The sequence below is a fragment of the Zea mays genome, chromosome 2, assembly GCF_902167145.1.
Source record: "Zea mays cultivar B73 chromosome 2, Zm-B73-REFERENCE-NAM-5.0, whole genome shotgun sequence".
In the NCBI taxonomy this organism is placed as follows: domain Eukaryota; kingdom Viridiplantae; phylum Streptophyta; class Magnoliopsida; order Poales; family Poaceae; genus Zea; species Zea mays.
This window is the reverse complement of record NC_050097.1, coordinates 118391008-118414488: the sequence shown is the minus strand read 5'-3', so window position 1 is coordinate 118414488 and position 23481 is coordinate 118391008. Positions and strand designations below refer to the sequence as shown.

Here is a 23481-nt window from a genome sequence, read left to right as displayed (position 1 = left end):
GAGTCAGTCATGCTCCTGGCCTTTCTCCGTTTGTGCTGTCGAGGAGGACATGGTGGCGCCTGCCACGCTTAGGTTATCTTAGCGATGAGGAGTCCAGGTTTGAGATATTGGACAACTAAGGTCCATAGTGTGGCAGCAGTCGGCATATGCTATGGAGTTGGTAGTGGTGTTGTGTCGCTTCGGCGGGTCCAGGGCTGGGAAGACACTCGCATTCTCTCGCCCTTCTCGGACTGACGCCTGGTGCGGGTGTCTCTTGGTTTGGAGCTGCTCCAGTTGAGCTTCTTTCTCTGCTTCCGTGCTCTCTCCCTATATATCTAGCGGTATACTACCTATGTCGCCTCCATATGTCCAGGTCTTCGTTGTGTCCTTCTCCGGCAACGAACATGTATGCCCGTCTCTTTCCTTCCCCTCCTGCTCTACAAAACTTTGGAAGTGGGGGAGGCGAGGGATGAGGGTCTCTGATTTGCTGCCTATGATACCCTCGCGTTCATAAAAAAATATTATGTGAAGAGTGGAGACAACCAATAAAAAACCTTGAGATCTTTTTGGTAGATAGTTTACGTGGGTATTGTTGTGAGCCGTCATAATGCACGAGTAACCGACTAGTATGATAAAATAAATCACATTGAAAATAAATAATAATCATATTTTTTTGAATGAGACAAATGGTAAGAGTCGATGTAAAAAAAGTCAAATGTTTTATAATACAGAACGGGGGAGTACAAGCCCTAATGAGACAATATTTGTTATATATATATGTTTAGATTTATCATCATCTATTTAAATATATATATGAAAGTTGAGAGCTAAAACGACTAATATTTTAGAAGGGGAGTACACTTTTCTAAAACTACAAAAGGAAAACCAAATATCCAAACAGACACTTATTAGTGTCAACAAGTTGGATTACTAGCTGGGTGCAGTTTGTAGTTTTGGGGCTTTTGGGGAAAGTTGAGGGAAGCACGGTGGTATTTGGAGTTTTGTGCAGATAAGACCACCACGCATCCAATCCATCCCTGTCTTCTCTTCCCACTTCCCAGTCCCCAATCGCGTTCTCTTCCTGGCCGACATGGCGGCCGCCACCGGCTACAGCGACGCCCCAACCGACGAGCAACTGCTGGCGTACTCTGAGCTGCCCATACATGGCCGCGACATGGCGGAGGTGTTCGCCGTGCGCATCCCGGCCATCGCCGGAGGAGACCCGCCGCCCCGTGGCATCATCTCTTTCTACGGCGGCCACTGCTGCAGCGATTTCATTTACAGCTGGAACTCACTGGAAGAGGAAGAAGACACCTCGAAGCAAACCTGCGACAGCCAGGTGCAGTTCCCTTTAATCTCTCCTTTCTTCTTAGTACTATCTTAATAGATCTACTTTAAGCACTACTATGTCGCAAACACCAACAATAGCATATGTTTCGAATTTTTTAATGATTTCAGCAAACGGTCAATCAATGAATAGAAATAAAAACCATGAAACTTCTGTTTTTAAAAGAACAGAGTACTCTGTTCCTTGAGTAGGTGGAATAGAAGAGGAAACAACGAGGTAGCATAGTGCTTAGGGAGTAGGGACTATGGTATGGTGCAATCCACCGTTCTGAAATTTGGCGAAAATTTTCAACAGTCGCTCAATTATCACACATCATATGGGTAACGGTAGCGATAATTCGAGCTCTGTTTGTTGCTTTATTTTTATTTTTTGGCTATAATTTATCGGAAAATCAAGCGGTTCCCGTCAATAATCGAGCTATTGTAGTTCTCGGCACCACAGTGATTGCCGATGATACCTGAAACGGCGGTACAAGCCACAAAAATCAGTTGCATAAAGATCTACTAGTACAATAACCGTGCGTTTCCACGGTACACAACCTAGTCGATAAAATGTTAGAGCACAATGATTACACGAAAATGAATAACACATATATTATTATGAACGTCATAGGTAGCTGATCACTGAAAATGATGGAATGATTGGTGTTTACACAAAGTTATACAATGTTACCAGTAATATAAAATGTTGGACACAATTAGACACATTCCTTGTTGCCATATTTATATTTTATCTGAATTGTAGGGTTCATATCATGGTTTAAAAGGCGGCTAGGCAGAACTAGGCGCCCAGCCACCGCCTGAACGCCTAGGCGACTTAGGCGGGCGCCTAGGCGACGCCTTAGTAGCCAAATACCAAGCAACCAAACAACTGTTACAGCTCATAAACTAGAAATCATCACAAATTTACAATAGCACAATAGTGGATCTGAAATAGCCACAAAGTAGTTTCTAAAGGAACAATAGCAAGTCACAAAATTTAAAACAACACAATACCAAATCTGAAATAGCTACATAGATAGTTTGTAATGGCATAATTAATAGTAACTAGCTGCAGTTAGTAATGCAGCAAATATGCTAATGCAATCTAGCAATAGTGATATGTCGTGGGCGCCTAGGACTGCGCAGCGGTGATCGCAGCAAGGCTTGGGACTGGGGAAGGGATCTTAGTGGATATGGGGATCGGCCAGAGATGGAGCTGATTCCGTCAGCTGGCGCAAGGTGCGCCAGGATGACCAAGGAAGCTCCACCGGCCAGGTAAAACTTTCTTTGATGAGCCCTAATACAAACTACAGCAGCTCCTTTTATAGACTTAGGTGCCACTTTAATCTCAACCACCTCTAACAAACAGAGCTAATCTCTCCACTAAAATAGGAGGGCTATCCGACTCCCTCTTTATCTCTTCTTATCTTCTAAACAAATAGAGCTAATCTCTCCACTAAAATAGGAGGGCTAACTGACTCCTTTGTGGCGCCTGGCATACTGCCGGCCCACAAAGGTATCTACAACATTTCCCCCCTCGCCGACGAAGAGCTCGTCCTCGAGCGTCATGGCTGGATATCTAAGCTTGAAGTCTTCCAGCTGCTCCCAAGAAGTATCCGTCTCTGCTCGGCCTGTCCACTTGATCAGAACTTCCCACACCCCACGATTCAGCCTTGCACGGAGGACTTTTTCTGGTGTAGGGATGACTCTGCCGTTGAGGAGCTCGGGCAGCGGTATAACTTGGGTTGGAGCTTCCCCTATGAATTTCTTGAGTAGAGAAACGTGGAACACATCATGTATTCTGGCCCTGGGAGGAAGCTGCAACTTGTAGGAGACAGTGCCCACCCTTGATAGCACTTGATATGGTCCAAAGAACTTTGGGCCAAGTTTGTTGGGTGTAGCAGAAGTGACACCAACTGTTGTGCGCTGCTGTAAGCGCAGCCATACCCAATCGCCCTCATGGAACTCCACTTCCCGTCGATGCCTGTCCTGGTAGCTTTTCATTGTCACCTGTGACTGAATCAATCGATCACGAATATCCGCCAAGAATTCGTCGCGTGTCTGCAGTTGTTTGTCAACAGCGGCCACCTGTGATGTTCCTGGATGATAGGGCAGAAGAGCAGGAGGTTCTCGGCCATATACCACCTTAAATGGAGAGCATCGAAGAGCAGTCTGGAAGGAAGTGTTGTAGCAGAATTCGGCCCATGGAAGCCATTTAAGCCACTCTCTTGGTCTATCCCCTGCTAGGCACCGAAGATACATGGTGATAATTCGATTTACCACTTCTGATTGTCCATCAGATTGTGGGTGGAAAGCTGAACTCATGTGCAGCTTAACTCCTGCTAGCTGGAACAATTCTGACCAGAATGTGCTAGTAAATACTGTATCTCTATCACTGACAATGGAGCATGGCAACCCATGGAGACGGACAATGTTATCGAAGAAGGCTTTTGCTACCGATGCTGCTGTGTAAGGGTGTCCGAGAGCAATAAAGTGTGCAAACTTGGAGAAACGGTCAACAACTGTGAGAATCACTGACTTGCCGCCCACCTTTGGAAACCCCTCAATGAAGTCCATAGAAATATCACTCCATACTTCCGAAGGTACTGATAGAGGTTGCAGGAGACCACCGGGATGGAGATGTTCAGTTTTATTGCGCTGGCAGACTGAACAACCTTTGATGAATTCCTTAACCCTCTGTAATGCATGAGGATTATAGAATGACGACCGAAACCTGTGAATTGTCTTTTGGATTCCTTCATGTCCTGTGTCATGGGCACTGGATAATAGTATCGGCCAAAGAGTAGAGGCATCTGGCACATAGACTTTTCCTTTGAAAAGGAGCAACCCATCCAATTCTGTCCAACCTGGTGAAACAGTACCAGCAGCAAGCTGCTGGCGCACATCCTGGATTTGTGGGTCCGTTGCAGCCTCGGCTCGCAAACTGTCAAACAGCTCAAAAGAAGGTGTAGAGATGGTGTTGAGTGCCATGCTTGACTCGACACGACGTGAGAGAGCATCAGCTGCGCCATTGAGTTTGCCAGGCTTGTACTCCACCATAAAATCATATCCGAATAACTTGCTCACCCATGTATGTTGGGGAATTGTGGTCAGTCGCTGATCTAATAAATATTTAAGACTGTAGTGATCGGTGCGGACTAGAAACTGGCGCCCCCAGATATAAGGCCTCCAGTGCCGGACTGCTTTCACCAACCCAATCAGTTCCCGTTCATATGCCGGCAACTTCTGATGTTGAGGTGCGACTGCCCTGCTGAAGAAAGCAATAGCTCCATCTCCCTGGTGTAACACGGCGCCAAAACCAGACCCTGACGCATCACAATCAATGATGAAACTGCGGCCGAAGTCGGGCATCTGCAGTAATGGTGCGGACATTAAGGCCTGTTTGAGTAGATTAAAAGCCTCCTCTGCTTCTTCTGTCCATCTGAATGCCTCTCGTTTTAACAGTGCTGTCAAGGGGGCTGCTACAGTGCCATAACCAGCGATGAATTTCCGATAATACCCAGTCAGTCCCAAAAATCCTCTGAGCGCCCGGATGGAGCGCGGTGGTGGCCATGACTCCACTGCTTCAATCTTGGCAGGGTCCATTGCAACTCCCTTATCCGAGATGATGTGGCCTAAGTAACCCACCTGTGTCTCGCCAAAGGAACACTTGGTGCGCTTGAGGGCCAACTTCTGCTCTTGTAACAGCTGGAATACTTGCCGCATGTGTTGAAGATGCTCAGCCCAGGATGAGCTATAGATTAATATGTCATCAAAGAATACCAGTACAAACTTACGGATGAACGGCTTGAGTACATCATTCATAAGCGCCTGAAATGTCGACGGTGCATTAGTCAAGCCAAAAGGCATGACTAAGAACTCGTAGTGACCATGGTGCGTGCGGAAGGCCGTCTTATTGATGTCCTCTGGGTGCATGCGCACCTGATGGTAGCCGCTACGTAAGTCAAGCTTGGTGAAGAACCGGGCTCCCCGAAGCTCATCCAGGAGTTCATCCACTACTGGGATAGGAAATTTGTCCTTGACCGTCTTCGTGTTGAGCTCACGGTAGTCAATGCAGAAGCGCCATGTGTTGTCTGATTTCTTCACAAGCAGCACTGGTGATGAGAACGTTGAGGTACACTCTCGGATGATACCTTGGGATAGCATCTGGTCACACTGTCGTTCAATCTCATCTTTGAGCAACTGAGGGTAGCGGTATGGTCGTACCGCCACTGGTACTGTCCCTGGCAGAAGCCGGATGCGATGATCATGGCGGCGAGGTGGAGGAAGTCCCTGGGGCTCGACAAAGAGGTCTTCAAAGGATAGCAGCAGGGTATCCAGCAGTTTGTGTGCCATGTCCAGAGCATTACAGCGGGGTGGAGAGCCGCCAATGCCTGTCCAACGCACCATGTGTCCGTGACGCCAAAAAGACAGCGTCAACTTTTCAAAGTTGCAGATGAAGGGACCCAAAGAACGCAGCCATTCTACCCCAAGCACCACATCAAAGCCATCCAGGGGAAGAGTGTAGCAGGTTGTGGTAAAATTCTCTTCGCCGACAGTGAGTGGGGTTTGAGAACAGACACCCCCACTCAACACCTTCTCTCCATTTGCAACCTTGACAGGCAGTCCTGCTGTTGGAGTCACATGCAGTCCCAGTCTTGGCACAATAGCATCACGGATGAATGTATGGGTGGATCCTGAATCCACAAGAGCAATGAGAGCCACACCATTGATAGAGACTTTCAGTTTCAGTGTGTCGGCGATGTCAATCCCAGTGAGAGCATGAAGTGATATGCCCAGCTCCTCTGCCAGTGTATCCGTTGTCCCGGTATCTTCTCCATCCAGTTCCAACAGAAAAACTCCGCGAGCAGCACACTTGTGATCGACTGTATATTTTTCAGAGCAGTGGTAGCATTCACCGCTGGCCCGTTTGGCGGCAACCTCCTCCGGTGAGAGCCTGCGCAAACGTGGTCTGCTGGTAGCCGATGACGAGGGTTTTGGTGCAGTTGTAGATGCCGTTGGTTTTGATGTAGCATATGGTGTCCTTGATGGGGTCGAGGACAGATCCATACGACGTTCATAGACGCGTGCCAGGTGCATGGCCCGCTGCAATGTAGTTGGAGTCAGCAGTTCAACATCAGTCCGAAGCGGTTCACCCAAGCCTGCGGTAAACATCTGAGCTTGCTGGAGCTGTGTCATATCCTCGCAGCGACAGAGAATGGACAGAAACTGACGTTGATAGTCTTCAACGGTGCCGGTGCGCCGAAGGTCCTTGAGATCAGCCATACCGTTGGTCCGTAGAGGTGGTCCAAATCGCATATGGGTGAACTCAACGAAGCGGGACCAAGTGAGGACGCCGCCCGTGTCCCGCTCCAGAGCGTAGAACCATTCTGCTGCCACACCGTCCAAATGGAGTGATGCCTGCCACACCTTCTCATCGGGTGGAGTCCTCATGCCCCTGAAGTAAGTCTCACATTTATTGATCCACGACAGGGGGTCAGACTCACCATCGTAGTGGGGAAAGGAGACATTGGGTCTTCGATAGCCACCATCGTCGACGCGGTCACGAGGAGCAGATCCTGTGCTATGCATGACCCCGACAGGCGCTGCGGTACGTGGGCCGGTTTCTGAAGATTCCGGCAGCTGCTCGTCGATTGGGCGCTTCTCCAAAAGCGTGATCCGCTGTCCATGCAGATCGAGTCTTGAGTTGATGGTGGAGAGCTGCGCCAATATCTGATCCAACTTGGCTGAGTCGGAGGAGGTCTTCGCAGGATCGTGATCAACGCCGGACATGTTGGTCGATGCGTCGGAGGAATCTGATACCAAATTGATATGTCGTGGGCGCCTAGGACTGCGCAGCGGTGATCGCAGCAAGGCTTGGGACTGGGGAAGGGATCTTAGTGGATATGGGGATCGGCCAGAGATGGAGCTGATTCCGTCAGCTGGCGCAAGGTGCGCCAGGATGACCAAGGAAGCTCCACCGGCCAGGTAAAACTTTCTTTGATGAGCCCTAATACAAACTACAGCAGCTCCTTTTATAGACTTAGGTGCCACTTTAATCTCAACCACCTCTAACAAACAGAGCTAATCTCTCCACTAAAATAGGAGGGCTATCCGACTCCCTCTTTATCTCTTCTTATCTTCTAAACAAATAGAGCTAATCTCTCCACTAAAATAGGAGGGCTAACTGACTCCTTTGTGGCGCCTGGCATACTGCCGGCCCACAAAGGTATCTACAACAAATAGCCACTCTCCCGTCGCTTAAAAATCATCATCAAACTCTCCTGGGATATTGGGTGCCTCCCCTTCTTCACCATCATTGCCACCATTAGATTCATCTTCACAATCTGTGATTTCTGCATCATCATGTGGAACATCTTCTTCATCATCATCTTCCTCTTCAGCCTCTGACATATTTTGTGCAGCAACATAATTTCTTCTTGAATACACATTATGGGCCCTTCTTGGTAAGTTTCGGCCACGAAGTGCTTGTGATACTCCAATGACATTATCCACAAGGTCCCATGTAAGGTCACACTCACACCCACGCCCACCTTCAGGGACTACATGCAAAGAATCAGCCCACTCATTGTCCCAGTTGAAGTCCTCATGAACCACTGGATCAAAGTTTTTCCCCTTCTTCTGGCGTAGTTTTTGGAACCTAGCTTTCATCTTTCTGTTGTAGGAAATGAAGACAATAGAATTCAACCTCTTATGCAACAATCAGTTTCTTTTCTTTGTATGGATCTACAAAATAAGAAAAGAGAAAACACCTGGTCATTTAATCCTGAAATATTGGATACAAAAGTAGCCAAGTAGGTGGATGAGGACTTGAGGAGGCACACATAATAACTTACAAATTCAAAGGTACTCCAATTGCGTTCACAACCTGATGAAGACGCACAAAGACTCACCAAACGTCTAGCAAATCTCTGTAACTCAATAGCACGACCACCATACGAACGCCACCACTCAACTATAATAACATCACAACAATTTAGCAAGCTACTAGCAACAACTAGTAAGTAGTAAACTAGTAACAGCCACAAACACTTACGTGGGGTCATAGTTTGTAGGTTATCTTTGGCCATCTTATTTGAAAAAGCTGCTCCTTTAAGAAACTCGTAATCCATTGCTTGAGAATTGATCTTGTCTCTAGTTTCCTCATCATCTACCATTCTTGCAAGCACATCAAGAAAGCAACCTCTTAGCTGACCAACAGTAGCATCATCATCATTTCTTATGAGAGGATGCAACTTTCCTGGGTTCAAATACATTGCAGCCCCATACAATGGGTGATCCATTTGTTTCTCCCAACGCCGTTCAATTATAGTTATGATTTTCTTGAGTAAAGTCTTCTTGCTTTGGACAGCAAAGCTTTGATTGATCTTTTCCTTTGCACATTTCATCAATGCTTGGACCTCTGGCATAGCTGGCCTTTCATCTCCATCTACCACCCTAAGTACAATAAGTAGTGGCCCTGAAGCTCTAAGGCAATCTTCTACTGAATTCCAAAACTGTGTGGAGAAGACAATGTTATACACATCCAATCCAGCACTAGTCTTTGACAATCTGTTATCAGTCCAAGCTGTGCTTGCAAATAAAGCCTTCAAAGCATCCTTGTGCTTGTACAAGCTCTTCAATGTGAGAAAGGAAGTAGCAAAACGAGTGGCAGCAGCCCTCACAAGATCATCCCCACCAGTTTTCTCTCTAAGAATTCTCCCATGTCGGTATATGAAAGTTGTCACACGCCTTGCACGTGCAATTGGTTTCTTGAATTCCTTCAAGTTTCCTATGTCCTCCAACATTAGGTCCAAGCAATGTGCAGCACATGGACTCCAAAATAATGCAGGAATCCTCTCCATTAGAAGCTTGCCTGCAGCTTTGTAATTGGCACCATTATCAGTAACAACTTGTACAACCTTGTCTCTCCTAATCTCATCAACTTTTTTCTCAAGCAAATCAGCAAGCATGTATGCATCATGTACTTCACTTGATGCATCAACGAACTCTAAAAAGTAAGTGCCCTCTGGGCTGTTCACTAAGAAATTAATGAGATGGCGTCCCCTCCTATCAGACTATCCATCAGACATGAGTGTGCAACCATATTGTTTCCATGCACGCTCATGTTCCTCCCTCATTGTATTTGTTGACTTCACAGCCTCTTGTAGCAATGGCTCGCCTAGTTGGTAAGGTGTTGGAGGCTTATACCCTGAACCAAACTGTGATGTGGCCTCAATTGCAATCTAAAACTGCCTAGCTGCTGCGGCATTGAAAGGTACACCACACTCATAGAAGAACAAAGCCCACTGCATGTCCACATAGTGTTTGTCCTCCTTACTTTTTGCACTAGCCAAGATTGTGGGCTGATAAGAGTCTGAAAGTCTCTCATCCACCACCTCCTCTGGTGTTCTCCGCAACATCTCAACTACGGACTTGGCTGGCTTTGGCTGTGCTTTACTACTTGCCTTAAATTGCAAGGTTGATTGTCTTTTTTTGGCTGTTGTACCAGAACTAGGCTGCACCTTGGATGCTTGAGACTCCACAACAGATGTATCATTCGCCCCATCTGTTGCTGCCACCTCCACCACTTCATCATCTTCTTCATCTTCATCTAGAAACATTAGTCTTTTTCTCTTGTTTGCCTCCAAATAACTTGTCATCTCCTTCCTTAATCCACTGCTAGCCTTGGGACATAACTTTGCATCTCCATATGCCCTTGCCAAATGTTGCTTTAACCTCTTTATCCCTCCACTAACAACCGACCACATAGGGTGCATTCCACCTTATCTTTATTTTGAAGATCCGGCCAAAATCCATACTTCCACCCTGGATCAGCAGACTTCCGTGGCTTCCGGGTAGGATTGCTCTTCGGGTCGTACTCACCAGCCACAGAAGATGGAGCTTCATTTCGAGAAGACATTATGTTGTCGCTACTCGCTGCAGTCTTGAGTTCGACTTCTTGACAGTTCACACTTGACAAAAACCTGAAAGTGTAAAACCAGGGAAAGCAGGGGAGGAGGAACATCATTTTTGGGTGTTGACACCTGAGAGAAAGCAGGGGAGGAGGAAGCAGGGGAGGACCTACCAGTCTACCATGTTGAAATGTTGTACATGGGCCACATGGGCCTAAACACATAGCACATATACTCTAACACCCCCCGCAGTCTGAACTTCCGACGCAGCGGAGGTCACAGACTGGACTCAAAAAGGAAGACGTAACCACACTCAGCACACCATATGATCCCCCCACAGCCGCAACTAGCCACTACTGATGTTGAGGCTGGAGCGAAACTCGGCGAAGGTCGAGGACAGAAGGCCCTTGGTGAAGATATCAGCAAACTGGGAGGTGGTCGGGACGTGGAGGACCCGAACGACACCAGCGGCGACATAATCGTGGACGAAGTGTAGATCGATCTCTACATGCTTGGTCCGCTGGTGCTGCACCGGGTTGGTGGAGAGGTAGACGGCGCTGACGTTGTCGCAGTAGACCAACGTGCTCCTGGAGAGGGGACTGTGGAGCTCGGCGAGGAGCTGCCGGAGCCACGCAGCCTCCGCCACGCCGTTGGCCACAACACGGTACTCCGCCTCGGCACTCGAGCGGGAGACGACCGGCTGGCGCTTCGACGACCAGGACACCAGGTTGCCGCCTAAGAATACGGCGTAGCTGGAGGTGGAGCGCCGATTGTCCGGGCACCCGACCCAGTCAGCGTCGGTGTAGACGACCAGCTCGGAGGAGGTAGATCGGTGGAGAAGCAGCCGTAGTCGACGGTGCCCCGGAGGTAGCGAAGGAGGCGTTTGAGAGCCGCGAGGTGAGGCTCTCGAGGGTCGTGCATATGGAGACAGACCTGCTGCACGGCGTAGGAGATGTCCGACCTAGTGAAGGTGAGGTACTGAAGGGCACCGGCAAGGCTCCTGTACCCGGTGGGGTCCTCGACTGGGTCACCTGTGGCCCCAGAGAGCTTCGCCTGCGTGTCGACTGGGGTAGAGCAGGGCTTGCAGTCAATCATCTTGGCCCGCTCCAGAATGTCAAGAGTGTACTGGCGCTGGTGAAGTAGGAGTCCTGAGGGCCGAGGCTCAGCAGTGACCCCCAGGAAATGGTGAAGCACGCCCAGATCCTTGACCGGAAACTCCCGTTGGAGCGCGTCGACGAGGCGGCGAAGAAGTGACTGACTGGAGGCGGTGAGGACAATGTCATCCACGTAGAGGAGCAAGTAGGCAGTCTCTGCTCCATGGTGGTGGACGAACAGAGACGTGTCTGACTGGCCTCCACGAAGCCCAGTGTCACCAGGAACGTAGCCAGTCTGGAGTGCCACGCCCGGGGGGCCTGCTTGAGGCCATAGAGGGACCTGTTGAGCCGGCAGACCATGTCAGGGCGAGAGGAGTCCACGAACCCCGCCGGCTGACAGCAGTAGACGGTCTCGGTGAGGGCGCCGTGCAGGAAGGCGTTCTTGACGTCGAGCTGGTGAACTGGCCAAGAGCGAGCAAGGGCCAGCGAGAGCACCGTGCGAACGGTGGCCGGCTTCACAACCGGGCTGAAGGTCTCATCATAGTCGACTCCGGGGCGCTGAGTGAAGCCCCGAAGGACCCAGCGAGCCTTGTACCGCTCCAGGGTACCATCGGCCCGCCGCTTGTGTGTCCAGATCCACTTGCCGGTGACGACGTTGGTGCAGGGCGGACGAGGCACCAGATCCCACGTCTGGTTGGCGACGAGCGCCTCGTACTCCTCCTCCATCGCCCGACGCCAGTGGGGGTCCAGCAGGGCGGTGCGGACGGAGGAGGGTACCGGAGAAACCTGCGAGTCTCCGGTCGTGGCCGCCAGGACTCGGGGCGGCAGGGTACCAGCCGCGTGCCGCGTCACCATCGGGTGGACGTGACGCGGGTCGCGGTGAAGGAGCGGTGGGTGGTACACCGGCGTCTCGACACGTGCCGCGGGTGGCCGCGGCGGAGGTGTAGGTGTCCCTGGCGGGGACTGGGCCACCGGCGGTGCCACCGGAGGAGAAGGCACCGGTGGGGACGGTGGCGACGGCGACGGTGGAGGGGCGAACCCCGGTGGCGGCAGGCGGCGCTGGTAGACCCGCACCGGCTGCGCGAAGCGAGCCGGAGGGTTTGGTACCGACGTCCCCGTAGGCGGTGCAGTCCCACCACCCCTGCTCGGCCCGGGGGCGATCGGAGACGGGGCTCCGCAGAGAGGCGACACCACCGGAGGCGACACCACCGGACCCGGGCAAGGCACCGGGCCGGGAGTAGAATCGACAGGCGGTGAGCGAGTACCTGTAGAGGGAGGAAGAATAGGTGGCTCGACCACCGCGTCAGTCGGAAAGAGAGTGAAGAGGTCAAGGTCAGGGTCGGAGGAGGGTGGTGTGGTGGTGGAGTAGGGAAATGCGGACTCATCAAACACCACATGGCGAGAGATGAGGACCCGGCGAGAGGAGAGGTCAAGGCAGCGGTAGCCCTTGTGGTCCGGGGAGTACCCGAGAAACACACAGAGGGTGGAACGGGGTGCGAGCTTGTGAGGAGCAGTGGCAGCGGTGTTCGGGTAGCAAGCACACCCGAAGACACGGAGGTGGGCGGTGGCGGCCCTGGCCACAGCTGGTCAGGCGGGGCGGGTCCCTGGCGCGGGGCCCCGGACGCGCGCGTGGCGGGGCAGCACACGGCCGCGGGCGCCTGGCGGGGCGGCGGGCGGGTCCTGGCGAGCGGCGCACGGCGCGCGGGCGTCCCGGCGAGGCGGCGCACGACCGCGGCGGCGCGGGCCCTAGCGCGAGCGGAGGCCGGCGGCGGCGGCGGCGTGCCTGGCGGCGCTGGAGGGCAGAGGAGAGGAGGGAAGGAAAGAAACCCTAGCTGATACCATGTTGAAATGTTGTACATGGGCCACATGGGCCTAAACACATAGCACATATACTCTAACATACCACTCTACCAGTGAGGGGCGCCCAGGGAAGGGGAGCAGCCGGCCAGCCGTGCGCCCAGCGAGCAGCAGCCGCGCGCTCAGCGAGCAGCAACCGCGAGCGGCGAGCAGCAGCCGCGAGCAGGCGAGGAGCAGCCGCGAGCAGCATTGGCGTGCGACGAGCAGCAGCCGCGTGCAGGGCGCACACAGGGAGGAGCAGCCGCGTGCAGGGCGCGCGCAGGGAGGAAGAGCCGCGCGCACAGGAAGAAAGGGGAGATAATAGAGAACAGCCGCCAGCCGCGCGCGCAAGGGGAGGAGCAGCCGCGCGCAAAGGGGAACACGCACCAATTTACAGGCGGGCGCCAAAATCCAGTGCCAACAAAACCCTAGGTTATGCGTCGCCCAGACGCCGCGCCTAGGCGGACGCCATACTCAATTTTACCTGGGCGGCGCGGACGCCTAGCAAAAAATGTCGCATGGACGCTTAGGCGTCGCCTAGGCGTCCACGCCGCCCAGGTAAAATTGAGTATGAGAGAAAAATGGTTCATATGAGAATGTCCGCGACGCCTTTTAAACAATGGTTCATATGAGAGAAAAATTTACAAGTGAAAGAAATAACCTGCATAATTCCCATTCCACGCCAGCTGTCCACAATGACATCCATATAGGAATAGCTGACAAAAACCAAATCATGCCATCTTGAATAGCAGAAGCCATTTCCAGCAAAAGGTGGTCATAATTCCTCACAACACCAGGATCACTATTCATATCAAACTTTGTACTCACATGTAGATGATCACTAAAAATGATGGAATAGTTGATGAATACACAAGCATACAATGCTACCAGTAATATGAAATGTTGGAAATAACTAAAGCTTTCATAAGAGCTTAACATAAGTGTCATGATTCTCAAGAATAAAAGGTATCATGTATATGCAAGATAGTGTTAGCATTTCCAAACCTAAGGATATGTTGACAATGCTAACATTTAAAGACTCCGACAGCTACAGTAGATTTTGAAATATGAAGTTCGCGTGGGACCAGCTCATACCTTCCTCGAGTCAAGACCATGGGGCAAATGCAATCTCTTGTTAAGGACATTGTGAACCTTCTGCTTATGACAGGATTAAAATTCAAGAGACGAGGGTAATGATCTATTGGGTTGAGAGTTCCAGAAGTGATCACAAAAGTTTTGAAATGATCAAAAACAGGTCTTATTGCGAGTGAAGCATCATGACAACAAAGCTGGAGAACAAACGAGTTCATTAGTAGCACAGTAAAGAAGAAGAGTGGTAATAATTTCATCATGATCACAAACAATAGTCTAGGTATCTAAATAATAGGCTCATGAATATAAGACATTCTCTTATAATACCACTCTATTATAATAGAAAAGCCCCATGTATAAGTTCCAATCAGTGTGTGTGTCACACCCGGGTTTTAGGGACACGGGTGCGAACGCAATCACCAGGTGTGCTGGGACCAAGTCTCACACATATGATGAATCATGGTACAGAAACGAATGCCACATTTTTACTATATAATAGGAGTTCTGTACAAAATAAATAAATAATTACATCATAAAGACACAACGATCCAGCAACCCAAAGTTGATTGGGAGATGACGACCTATGCCTCTCACGAACACATCACAGCATCCGCCATGCGCTTCATCCTGTGGTACCTGTTCTTAGTCTGTGGGGGTGTGAGACAGCAAGGGTGAGCTCACATATGTTCATCGCTCAACAAGTTGTGGGGAATAATGTGCATGAACTCACCAAAGGTGAGAGTTCATATGATGTGTAAGGCTGATCAATAAAAGGGGTTAAAGCTGAGCATTGCTTTTAATAAGTTGGTCAAATTTTATTAGCAGTTACTAAATGTAAGTAAATACCAAACCATAATAATAATAGAACAAAATTAATAATAAATCCCATGCAATGCATATGACAAATTGAATTTAGTTCCATAATTTAATCATGCGAGAGTCCTGAGTTGCTCATGACCGCGAGCACGACTAGTATACCAGTTTTACACTCTGCAGAGGTTGTACCCTGTACCCACTAGTCGTGTATTAATGCATATGACAAATTGAATTTAGTTCCATAATTTAATCATGCGAGAGTCCTGAGTTGCTCATGACCGCGAGCACGACTAGTATACCAGTTTTACACTCTGCAGAGGTTGTACCCTGTACCCACTAGTCGTGTATCCCATGTCGCCAGGGTTAGCTAGACCCTTAGACACTACCGAGGTGAATGGCTAGGGATCCACTACGAGGCCTTTACAAAGTTCCACTAGCTTCAGAAAACCCACTACAGTTTCTAGAAAGAGCAATGCAGGAATCCCTCGTCTGACCGCCATCGCAACAAAATCAACCCGGGAACCTCCCTACACGCCTACTCCCCTACTGCCCTTGCCTCTATCGGGTAAGGTAGTCCTCCACTAGCTTTCCTAGTTAGTGAGTCAAGGGCGTCCCATTCCACCCTTGTGGTGGCACGTATTTTTCAAGTTAAGCTCCATGTTCCAATTAAAATAATGATCTTGTCATGAACAATAAGTAAAATAACAGTATAATTAGAACATGAACATAATGTAATATTAAACCCAAAACCATATAGAGCAATAGCAAAACTACCCAAATAGTTCAGGGGTAAACAAGGTAATAAGATAATCAGACTAGGGTGACCTATTGGGTCCCATCAAAATTAAACCTATGCATGAATAAATGATTATAAAGAACATTATTGGGTAATAAAAGTGGTCAAGGGCACAACTTGCCTGACACTTGAGATTCCAGGTAACTTGCTCTTCAAGTGACTCGTAACCTCACTGCTAGTCGTAGCAAAACAAACAAACATGGTATAGGCAAAATTAACATCACACCAAACATAAGAACAAATTGCATAATAATAATCTACGCGTTGCTACGAGGTCGTGGGTTCGAGAATCGCTAAACTCGGAGTTACGGTTACTGAGTTATGATTTACGGAAGATCTATGTGGTTTGAATATTAAATTATATTATAAATTGTTTATTATACAATATATGAGGAAATATATTCTGAATAACTAATCCAACTTTAATCTAGATTATAATTTGATTAGGGATTACCTTTTACCCAGATTATATATATAGAGAGATTAACCTAGATTAGTAGAGTTAATCTAGTAGACAAAGGATAAATAAATATCTAACTATAAAAGTATGCGTTATGGTATAATTAATGTTGTTACTGCATAGAGAATATTTTTATGAAGCTAACGCGACTGGAATGGGTCAATTCGGAGTTTAAACGAAGAAGTTATGAATTTGTGAAGTTTTAGGATTAACTTTCTATATAAAAATCCATTTCTTAATGGGTTTTATGATTCCAGATATCATATTTGGACTTCGGATACTATATTGAACTCTTCCAGGGTGCTATGCGCAAAATTCCAGGGTCCGAAACCCTATTCCTCCAACACCACACTGACAACAGGTTATTTTATAAAATCTACAGGGGTTCTTCTGTAAAAGCTGTCGGACGAAAGGGTACTCATGTCTTTGGGCCGCCAAATCAAATATAGACGACCCTGATTAGATCAGCATAGGTACGAACCAGTACGCGATATGGACCGTCCGATCCCAATCCGAGGGCCCAAAATCCACATAACTGAAAGGGTAACAACCTTTTAATCACAGCCGCCCACAGGACACCCTACGACCCGGATTTCATTAAGGTCCGATCCGATCTAACCCATCGGATCGCCGATCAACGTCTCGGATCAAAAGAACGAAGGGGTATGCATCACTTAATCGGGAGCGTCCATCTGAATCCGATGGCCAGGCACTACTCGCCCATACATTTAATCTCATCCATCGATGGGCTATCCGATGGACCCCACTTTTCTCTCTCCTGGGTACCGGCCACGGCGGGGCCCAAGCAGAACACGACGGCTTTCATCGCCGGCGATCTCCCAACCCAGTGCCCCGGTATTCAAACCCACCACTAGCGCATGCAATACGTTGAGAGGAGAAAGACGAAAAGCATGGGGGGCTTCATACCTCGGATCGCGGCACACCAAGCCCCGCCCACAGTGAAGTGTGGACCACGGCGGCGACTACTGCTCCGTTTATCAATTCCCGGCCACCAGGTCCCTCCCTTTCCCCCGATTGAGCTGCGGGCAACTCAAAGGCACTCCGGCGACACGTCCAGGCCAGCGGTTGAAGCAAAGCGGATCGGAGTATGCAGGTCTACCGCGGCGGCCCCCACAATCCCCTTTCGTCACTCTCTGCTGGGCGCGGAGGTCCGCCAGGATGGATAAGGGAGGGGTAGGGCACTGCGGATTACCGCCTTAAGTAGCCCCGAGGTGAGATCTGGGCGCAGCAACGGCTCCGGATTCCAGGCGTTGATTGTTATGTGCCCACGCGGAATCAGCGGATTCAGTTGAGGTGAACTCGGAGCAAGGGGATGGTTATGACAGCCGGACCCCACACATTAGTGAGACGGAGCAAGCGCGCGAACATGGAGGCTGGCGACGCGGGCCCACTCGGCCGGTGACTCAAAGCGCACGCAACACGGGAGAGCCAGGCGGGCCATGCATGAGTGATCAGATAGAATTGGGCCGCGAGCGAGGGTAGTCGGCCCATGATGGCTTTAGTCTTTTCCTTTTTTCTGATTTTACTTTTCCTATTTCAATTTTCAAACCAAACTCATGTTTTGAACTTCAAATTTTCCAAGTGTCAGGATTAAAACTAAGGTGAATATCACCTCTACTATTTTCAATATTATTATTTATTATTTTTCTTGTTATTTATTTATGAGAGGAATAAATGGCTTAATTGAAATTTTCTTTCCCATTTTCTATTCCTAATTCCAAATTCAATTATTCAAACTCAAATTTATACTCCTGTTTTAAATTTCAGATTTTCCAAATGTCTCAATTGAAATCTAAATGTGAATATACACCATATTATTTTAAGTATTACTATTTTATTCTCCTTCTCATATTTGACTCTAACAATAATTGACTTTATTACAAATTTCTTTTCTCATTCCCTAATTCCCAAAGTACTATATTAACTATATTTGTTTATTTATTTTATTATTATTATCATTTTTCTTTCTACCAGATTTGGGTCTTACAGTGTGAAAGTCACATATGGTCTATATGTGCATGAACTCATCTATATCAGTTATCTCTAATGTCATCATTAGGTAGTGTGGCCGGTCATAACAAAACCTCACCATTTTTTGGTCGATCCCAGCCTAGGAATGGATTGAGACAACAAAGGAAATTGGCATTTCATTCTCAACGTTTTCTGTTTCAATCCAACCATCAAGAAATCTCACAAGCCTCCTCAAGACAGCAAGAAAATGTTCACCCTCCTTATGTTTCCAAGTACTGGTTGCTAAACACCACAGCAAAGAAAAGTAAGGGCAGATCTAACGCTACCTTCAGATTCAATATAGAGTTTAAAGCAACTTTCTTAAAAACATCAGCCTTTACCTGGATAGGATAAACAAGGAGAGATAGTATGAGTTGGAAGCATAGAAAAAAAACAAAAAAAATATATTATCAAAGTAAGCAGTAGCAACACAAGAATGGTTATTCACGTCCAACAAACAAATAACTAACAACCAGCTTTTCAACTAAATGATTGGTCATCTTAGTTCACCTTTTATGTTGTTGTTTGTTCCGCTCTTCCCTCTTACACTTAGCTTCATTTGTAGGTGACAAGTAGCTGCATAATATGAAAGTATAGCTACATCTGCAATCTGTATACAGGAGGAGAGCTAAGTTACCTGAACACCAAACTGCCTCCAACACTTCTTAATTCTGTAAAACCCGTCGTACCTCACACCAGATTTAGGAGCATATGAGTACTTGCTTCTGTTTGTGCGACCTATTAAGACAATATAGTGAGACAAAGGTCCAGCGATTGGAGGACACGAAGCATATATAGACTGTCAAAACACCCAACAAACCCAATATAGTTTGGTTTAACAACAACTATCAGAGAATTAACTTTTTATAGCAATGCTATGGATCCATGCAGCTATAAGATAAAACTTGAGAATCATACTAAGAGACTTGAGAATTATACTAAGAGACATTCCAATCCTCTCAAAGTACAACTGTAATGGGCTAAACTTTGACTTGAACACAATAAAAAAGGCACCATACCTATATCCAGTGATGCCAAGGATAGCTGCTTCAGAACTGCATTCAAACTCAATATTGATTTCGTGATTAAAATAGCAAACAACATTGCAGGAACAAGATGTGTATAGGCTTATGATTTTAGTGGAACCAAGCTACCCACATAATACTACCATTGTACTGCTAAATTGTCATTATCATTATTCTCTTAATATTTTAATAAAGCCAAAACAATACATACCAAGCTATACTAACTGTCAACTTTGATTTGATTGAATTCTAATGAGGGGCTTATTGCCGTCTGTTGACAGTAACAAGAAATTGGTTTCCATACTCCTAAATTAATTGTAATCATAGATAATGACACAAAAGATTAGGGGAACGTGGGCTGGTATTGCAGCCCAATATTTTCATGCAGTCCCATCATTAGATTAAGATTTTGCAAAGCCTGACCAGATGCTCCCTTCACAGGATTATCTATCTGCAATGTTAAAAATAGCTTGTAAGGTATATGTGCATCTTAAGTATGTGATATTATTTTTGATGTATACTTATGTGAAGGCACTTACGACAGAGATGATGATGGCCCTTCTAGGAATTATATCCTCATAGAATAAGAGGAATTATTCATAAAGTAGTAATTTGACCCAACAACATGGCTTGTGCAAGTAGATAACACCATGTAAATAAGAGATTTTTCTTGAAGATGATTCCGAGTCATGAAACCTTTCTTTCAGAATAAGCACTACTTTACTTCTCTAAATTCCCAGTCTTAGACAACCTGACACTCTGATTGATCACCAGACATGCATTCTAGGCAAGGCCCTTCAGACGAAGACATCCTTCAGATCTTAAAACTTAATATACCAAGCCATTGACTACCTGCAAATTATCCCATCGGGATAATTTATGGTTTTTGGCGTTGGGACAGTTAGATGTTCATTCTTAAGAGTACCATGGACAACTTATGTATTCATCATCTCAAGCAGAATACAAGAAAAACAAAACTTGAATACACCATAAACAGTGTCTGATTGATCACTAGACAGGCATTCTAGGCAAGGCCCTTCAGATGAAGACATCCTTCAGATCATAAAACTTAATATGCCAAGCCATCGACTACCTGAACATTATCCTGTTAGGATAATTTATGGTTTTTTGGCATTGGGATTTGGGACAGTTAGATGTTCATTCTTAAGAGTAACAGGGACAATTTATGTATTCATCATCTCAAGCAGAATACAAGAAAAACAAAACTTGAATACACCATAAACAGTGTCTCGTAATATTTTATAGTCATTCGAGAAAAAATATTTCACAAAACACCTTTCCGCGCGACGACCGTTGACGACCATGAGCTGGAGCAGGCTGCCGTCCTTGAAGAAGTGCATGTGCTCGACCTTTCCACGCTTTATGCGGATAGGAACTCGTTGTTGCGCCACTGCACGCCCTCGGGGATGTCGAAGGCGGACTTGGACGACTTTGGGGTCGTGAGGAGGGAGCTAGACAAGGGGTTAGTGGTCGGCACGGGCGCCTCGGCCTGGAGCTCGGGCACCATGGCGGGGGCGGGGACGGCGCGTCGACCATGAGCGCAGGTGAAGCCGCCAGCACCAAGAGCCGCGGCGGGATGTCTGGTGCATAGCCGGCTTGTAGCAGCTCGGGCCACTACACCGGCGGGGTTCCTCTACCCCCTGTGGATCCAATTGGGGAACAAAGGAAGGAAGATGACCGATTCGATGGGACGGACCTGCATTTGGATCTGCGTCTCGCCGTGAGAGCAACAACAGGTCGGAGGCACACAGATCCAATCGGGGAATAGAGGCCTCCGTTGCTCCGCCTGCTCATCCGCCTCCGTCGCAATACGCACAGATACAATGAAGCATGGTTATGGGTATATACGCGAGCGAGGCGGGGATAATGACACCGTGCGGAGAGGGCGGGCGGGTGGAGGGGCGACGATCGCGGGCAGGGGATAACGGCACCGTGCGGGACAGGCCGGGGGAGGGAGGCGGTGTTGGCTAAGGATGCACAAAAATTATACGACACACAAAACTCTTCCATTACAGTAGTAGAGATAGAGAACAAAAATAGTTGTAATTGGACTACGGGTACAGAAAGAAGTATAGAAACTTTTTTTGCAAAAGAGACAATTGTGAAACCGTGACAAATGGTGAGTAATAGAGATTACATCATGATAGTCGTATGTCCGTGCATTGCTACGGTTTATATATATGTATGACATAGAATAAATTTTGTTTTAATAAAGCACAAAATATATGTTTTCTATTGATTAGGTTGGTGTAAATGTGGAGACAACAACCAAGGTTCAAACACTCACTTATACATAATTTCAACTTTTTTTTACATAAACTCTTTTATTATAGTAGTAGAGAAGAGATTATAGGAGTGCGGGTTGATTCTAAATAAATATAGGGATTTTTTTGAAAAATATTGACGCGGGACGACCGTTGAAACTGGTGCTTTAATATAGTATAAATATTAGAAGAAATTTAGATTTTTGTCTCTAATAAATCATTCTTTGTACTCTAGTTCCTTGTTTTTTTTCCTAGCTTCAATCTTGGGTTCCATTAATCATACTTACAACTTCTTTAAGAAAGATGTATGCTATGGTTGGAAATGTTTTGTTTACAATAGCTAGAACTGATTTACATCATTACATGGCCTTGCCCCCTTTCATCCATCACCTTGAGTCTGCAAAGAAGGTTCTCGTTTTCTTCATTGTTAGGTCTGTTTAATTAAATCGTACGAGACGTTATGTTAATTGTATCACAACATCTGTCGTCTATGAGCAGGCAGGACAGAAGTGATCCACTTTCTTCATGCATTCTTGTACCGAAACAGGGTAACCTCGTGCTAACTGGGCCATCAATGGCCACCTCGGCAGAAAGTCCAATTGCCTTCACCTTCTACCTCCATGATGGCAGCCCGCAAGCCGGAGAAGCCGCTGAGGACGACGAGGACATCGGGAGGATAATCTGCGACTGCATCGGCGACGACTTCTCCAACTACAACAGGGCCATAGTCGAGACTGTCCAAATGGGCTATGGCCTCGCTGAAGTGATCTATGCCGTGCTGAACAACGGCGTCCAAGGCCGGGTCGCTGTCAAACTTGCTCGCCTGCCGGTGTCCAAAGCCGGAGAAGAAGACGCCACCGCCATTCTCGGGAGGATCGTTGCTCGCAGCAAGCTGTTCGACGTCGGCTGCGTGCTCTTCTACAAAGAGGGTGACAATGGAGTGAGCGTGCGACCGGGGGGGCTGATTCAGCTGGCGAGGGAAGCGCTCGCCGTGCCGCTGCACATGCCGCTGACGATTGAGCTTGACCTGCATCGCTGTTCCGGCGATGAAATTGTTGGAGGGGTCCTTGAGTTCAATCCTGCGATTGACGGCCAGCACACGGAACGACTTGTTGGACAAAATGGCGCTGAATTGGAAGTGGCAATTTCATGGTCGGAGTACCCTTGGTAATGCCTATTATTATTAGCCATTAATTCAAGAGTGCATTTTTATATGTATCAATGACTAAGGGTTTTAAATCATGTTTCATACAAGACAGTTGCACTAGAGCAAGATAACATTTCGTGGTGGGAACGCCAAATAAATAAAAATAGAGCGAGTATCACTTTGGTTTTTTCTAATATATTTGCAATAGTGCATAATAAAACTGTGCGTGCCTCAAGTGAGGCGCTCAATTTCAACGTCTAAGGTTAGGCATAAAAATAAGCTGTGCGTGATTAGGATGGTTTTTTTGTTTTGCTTCTGTTTTTTTCTTCTTCATGCATTTTGTTAAAAGTTCTTTTCATTTACTGGCATAAATTTTGATCTTGTTAAAGCTTAAATACTTCAATATAATTTGATTACACAATCTAGGATTTACTCTAATTTTATCCGGAGGCAGTAGTACATTGGTCAAATATACTCAAATGCGTGCTATGCTTTCTTGGATTATGAGGATGACATAAACGCAACACTGATACTATAGCCTATCATCATGATCACAAGAATATGCTAAACAATCTAGCTCGAGAGATTTAAGAACACTCAGAATAGAAGAAAGCATAATTGAAGGCATATGGACGGACAACCCATGAACAAGATGAAATTTGCCTTGGTCAAGAAT

General features: G+C 47.3%; 1 protein-coding gene across 3 annotated transcripts; it reads left to right on the top strand.

Annotated features, from left to right (window-relative positions):
• Positions 1-962: 962 nt before the first annotated feature.
• LOC109944018 (60 kDa jasmonate-induced protein) lies at positions 963-23001 on the top strand. 3 transcript variants are annotated; one of them, NM_001364797.1, is made up of 2 exons: positions 963-1318; positions 22206-22992. In NM_001364797.1, the coding sequence occupies exons 1-2, from the start codon at positions 1070-1072 to the stop codon at positions 22827-22829; spliced, it is 873 nt and encodes a 290-aa protein (NP_001351726.1). In that variant the 5' UTR covers positions 963-1069; the 3' UTR covers positions 22830-22992. The 3 variants fall into 3 exon arrangements, with proteins under 3 accessions (NP_001351726.1, XP_035820908.1, XP_035820907.1); XM_035965015.1 differs by having other exon boundaries at positions 975-1318; positions 22289-23001; XM_035965014.1 differs by having other exon boundaries at positions 984-1318; positions 22157-23001.
• The last annotated feature ends 480 nt before the right edge of the window (positions 23002-23481 follow it).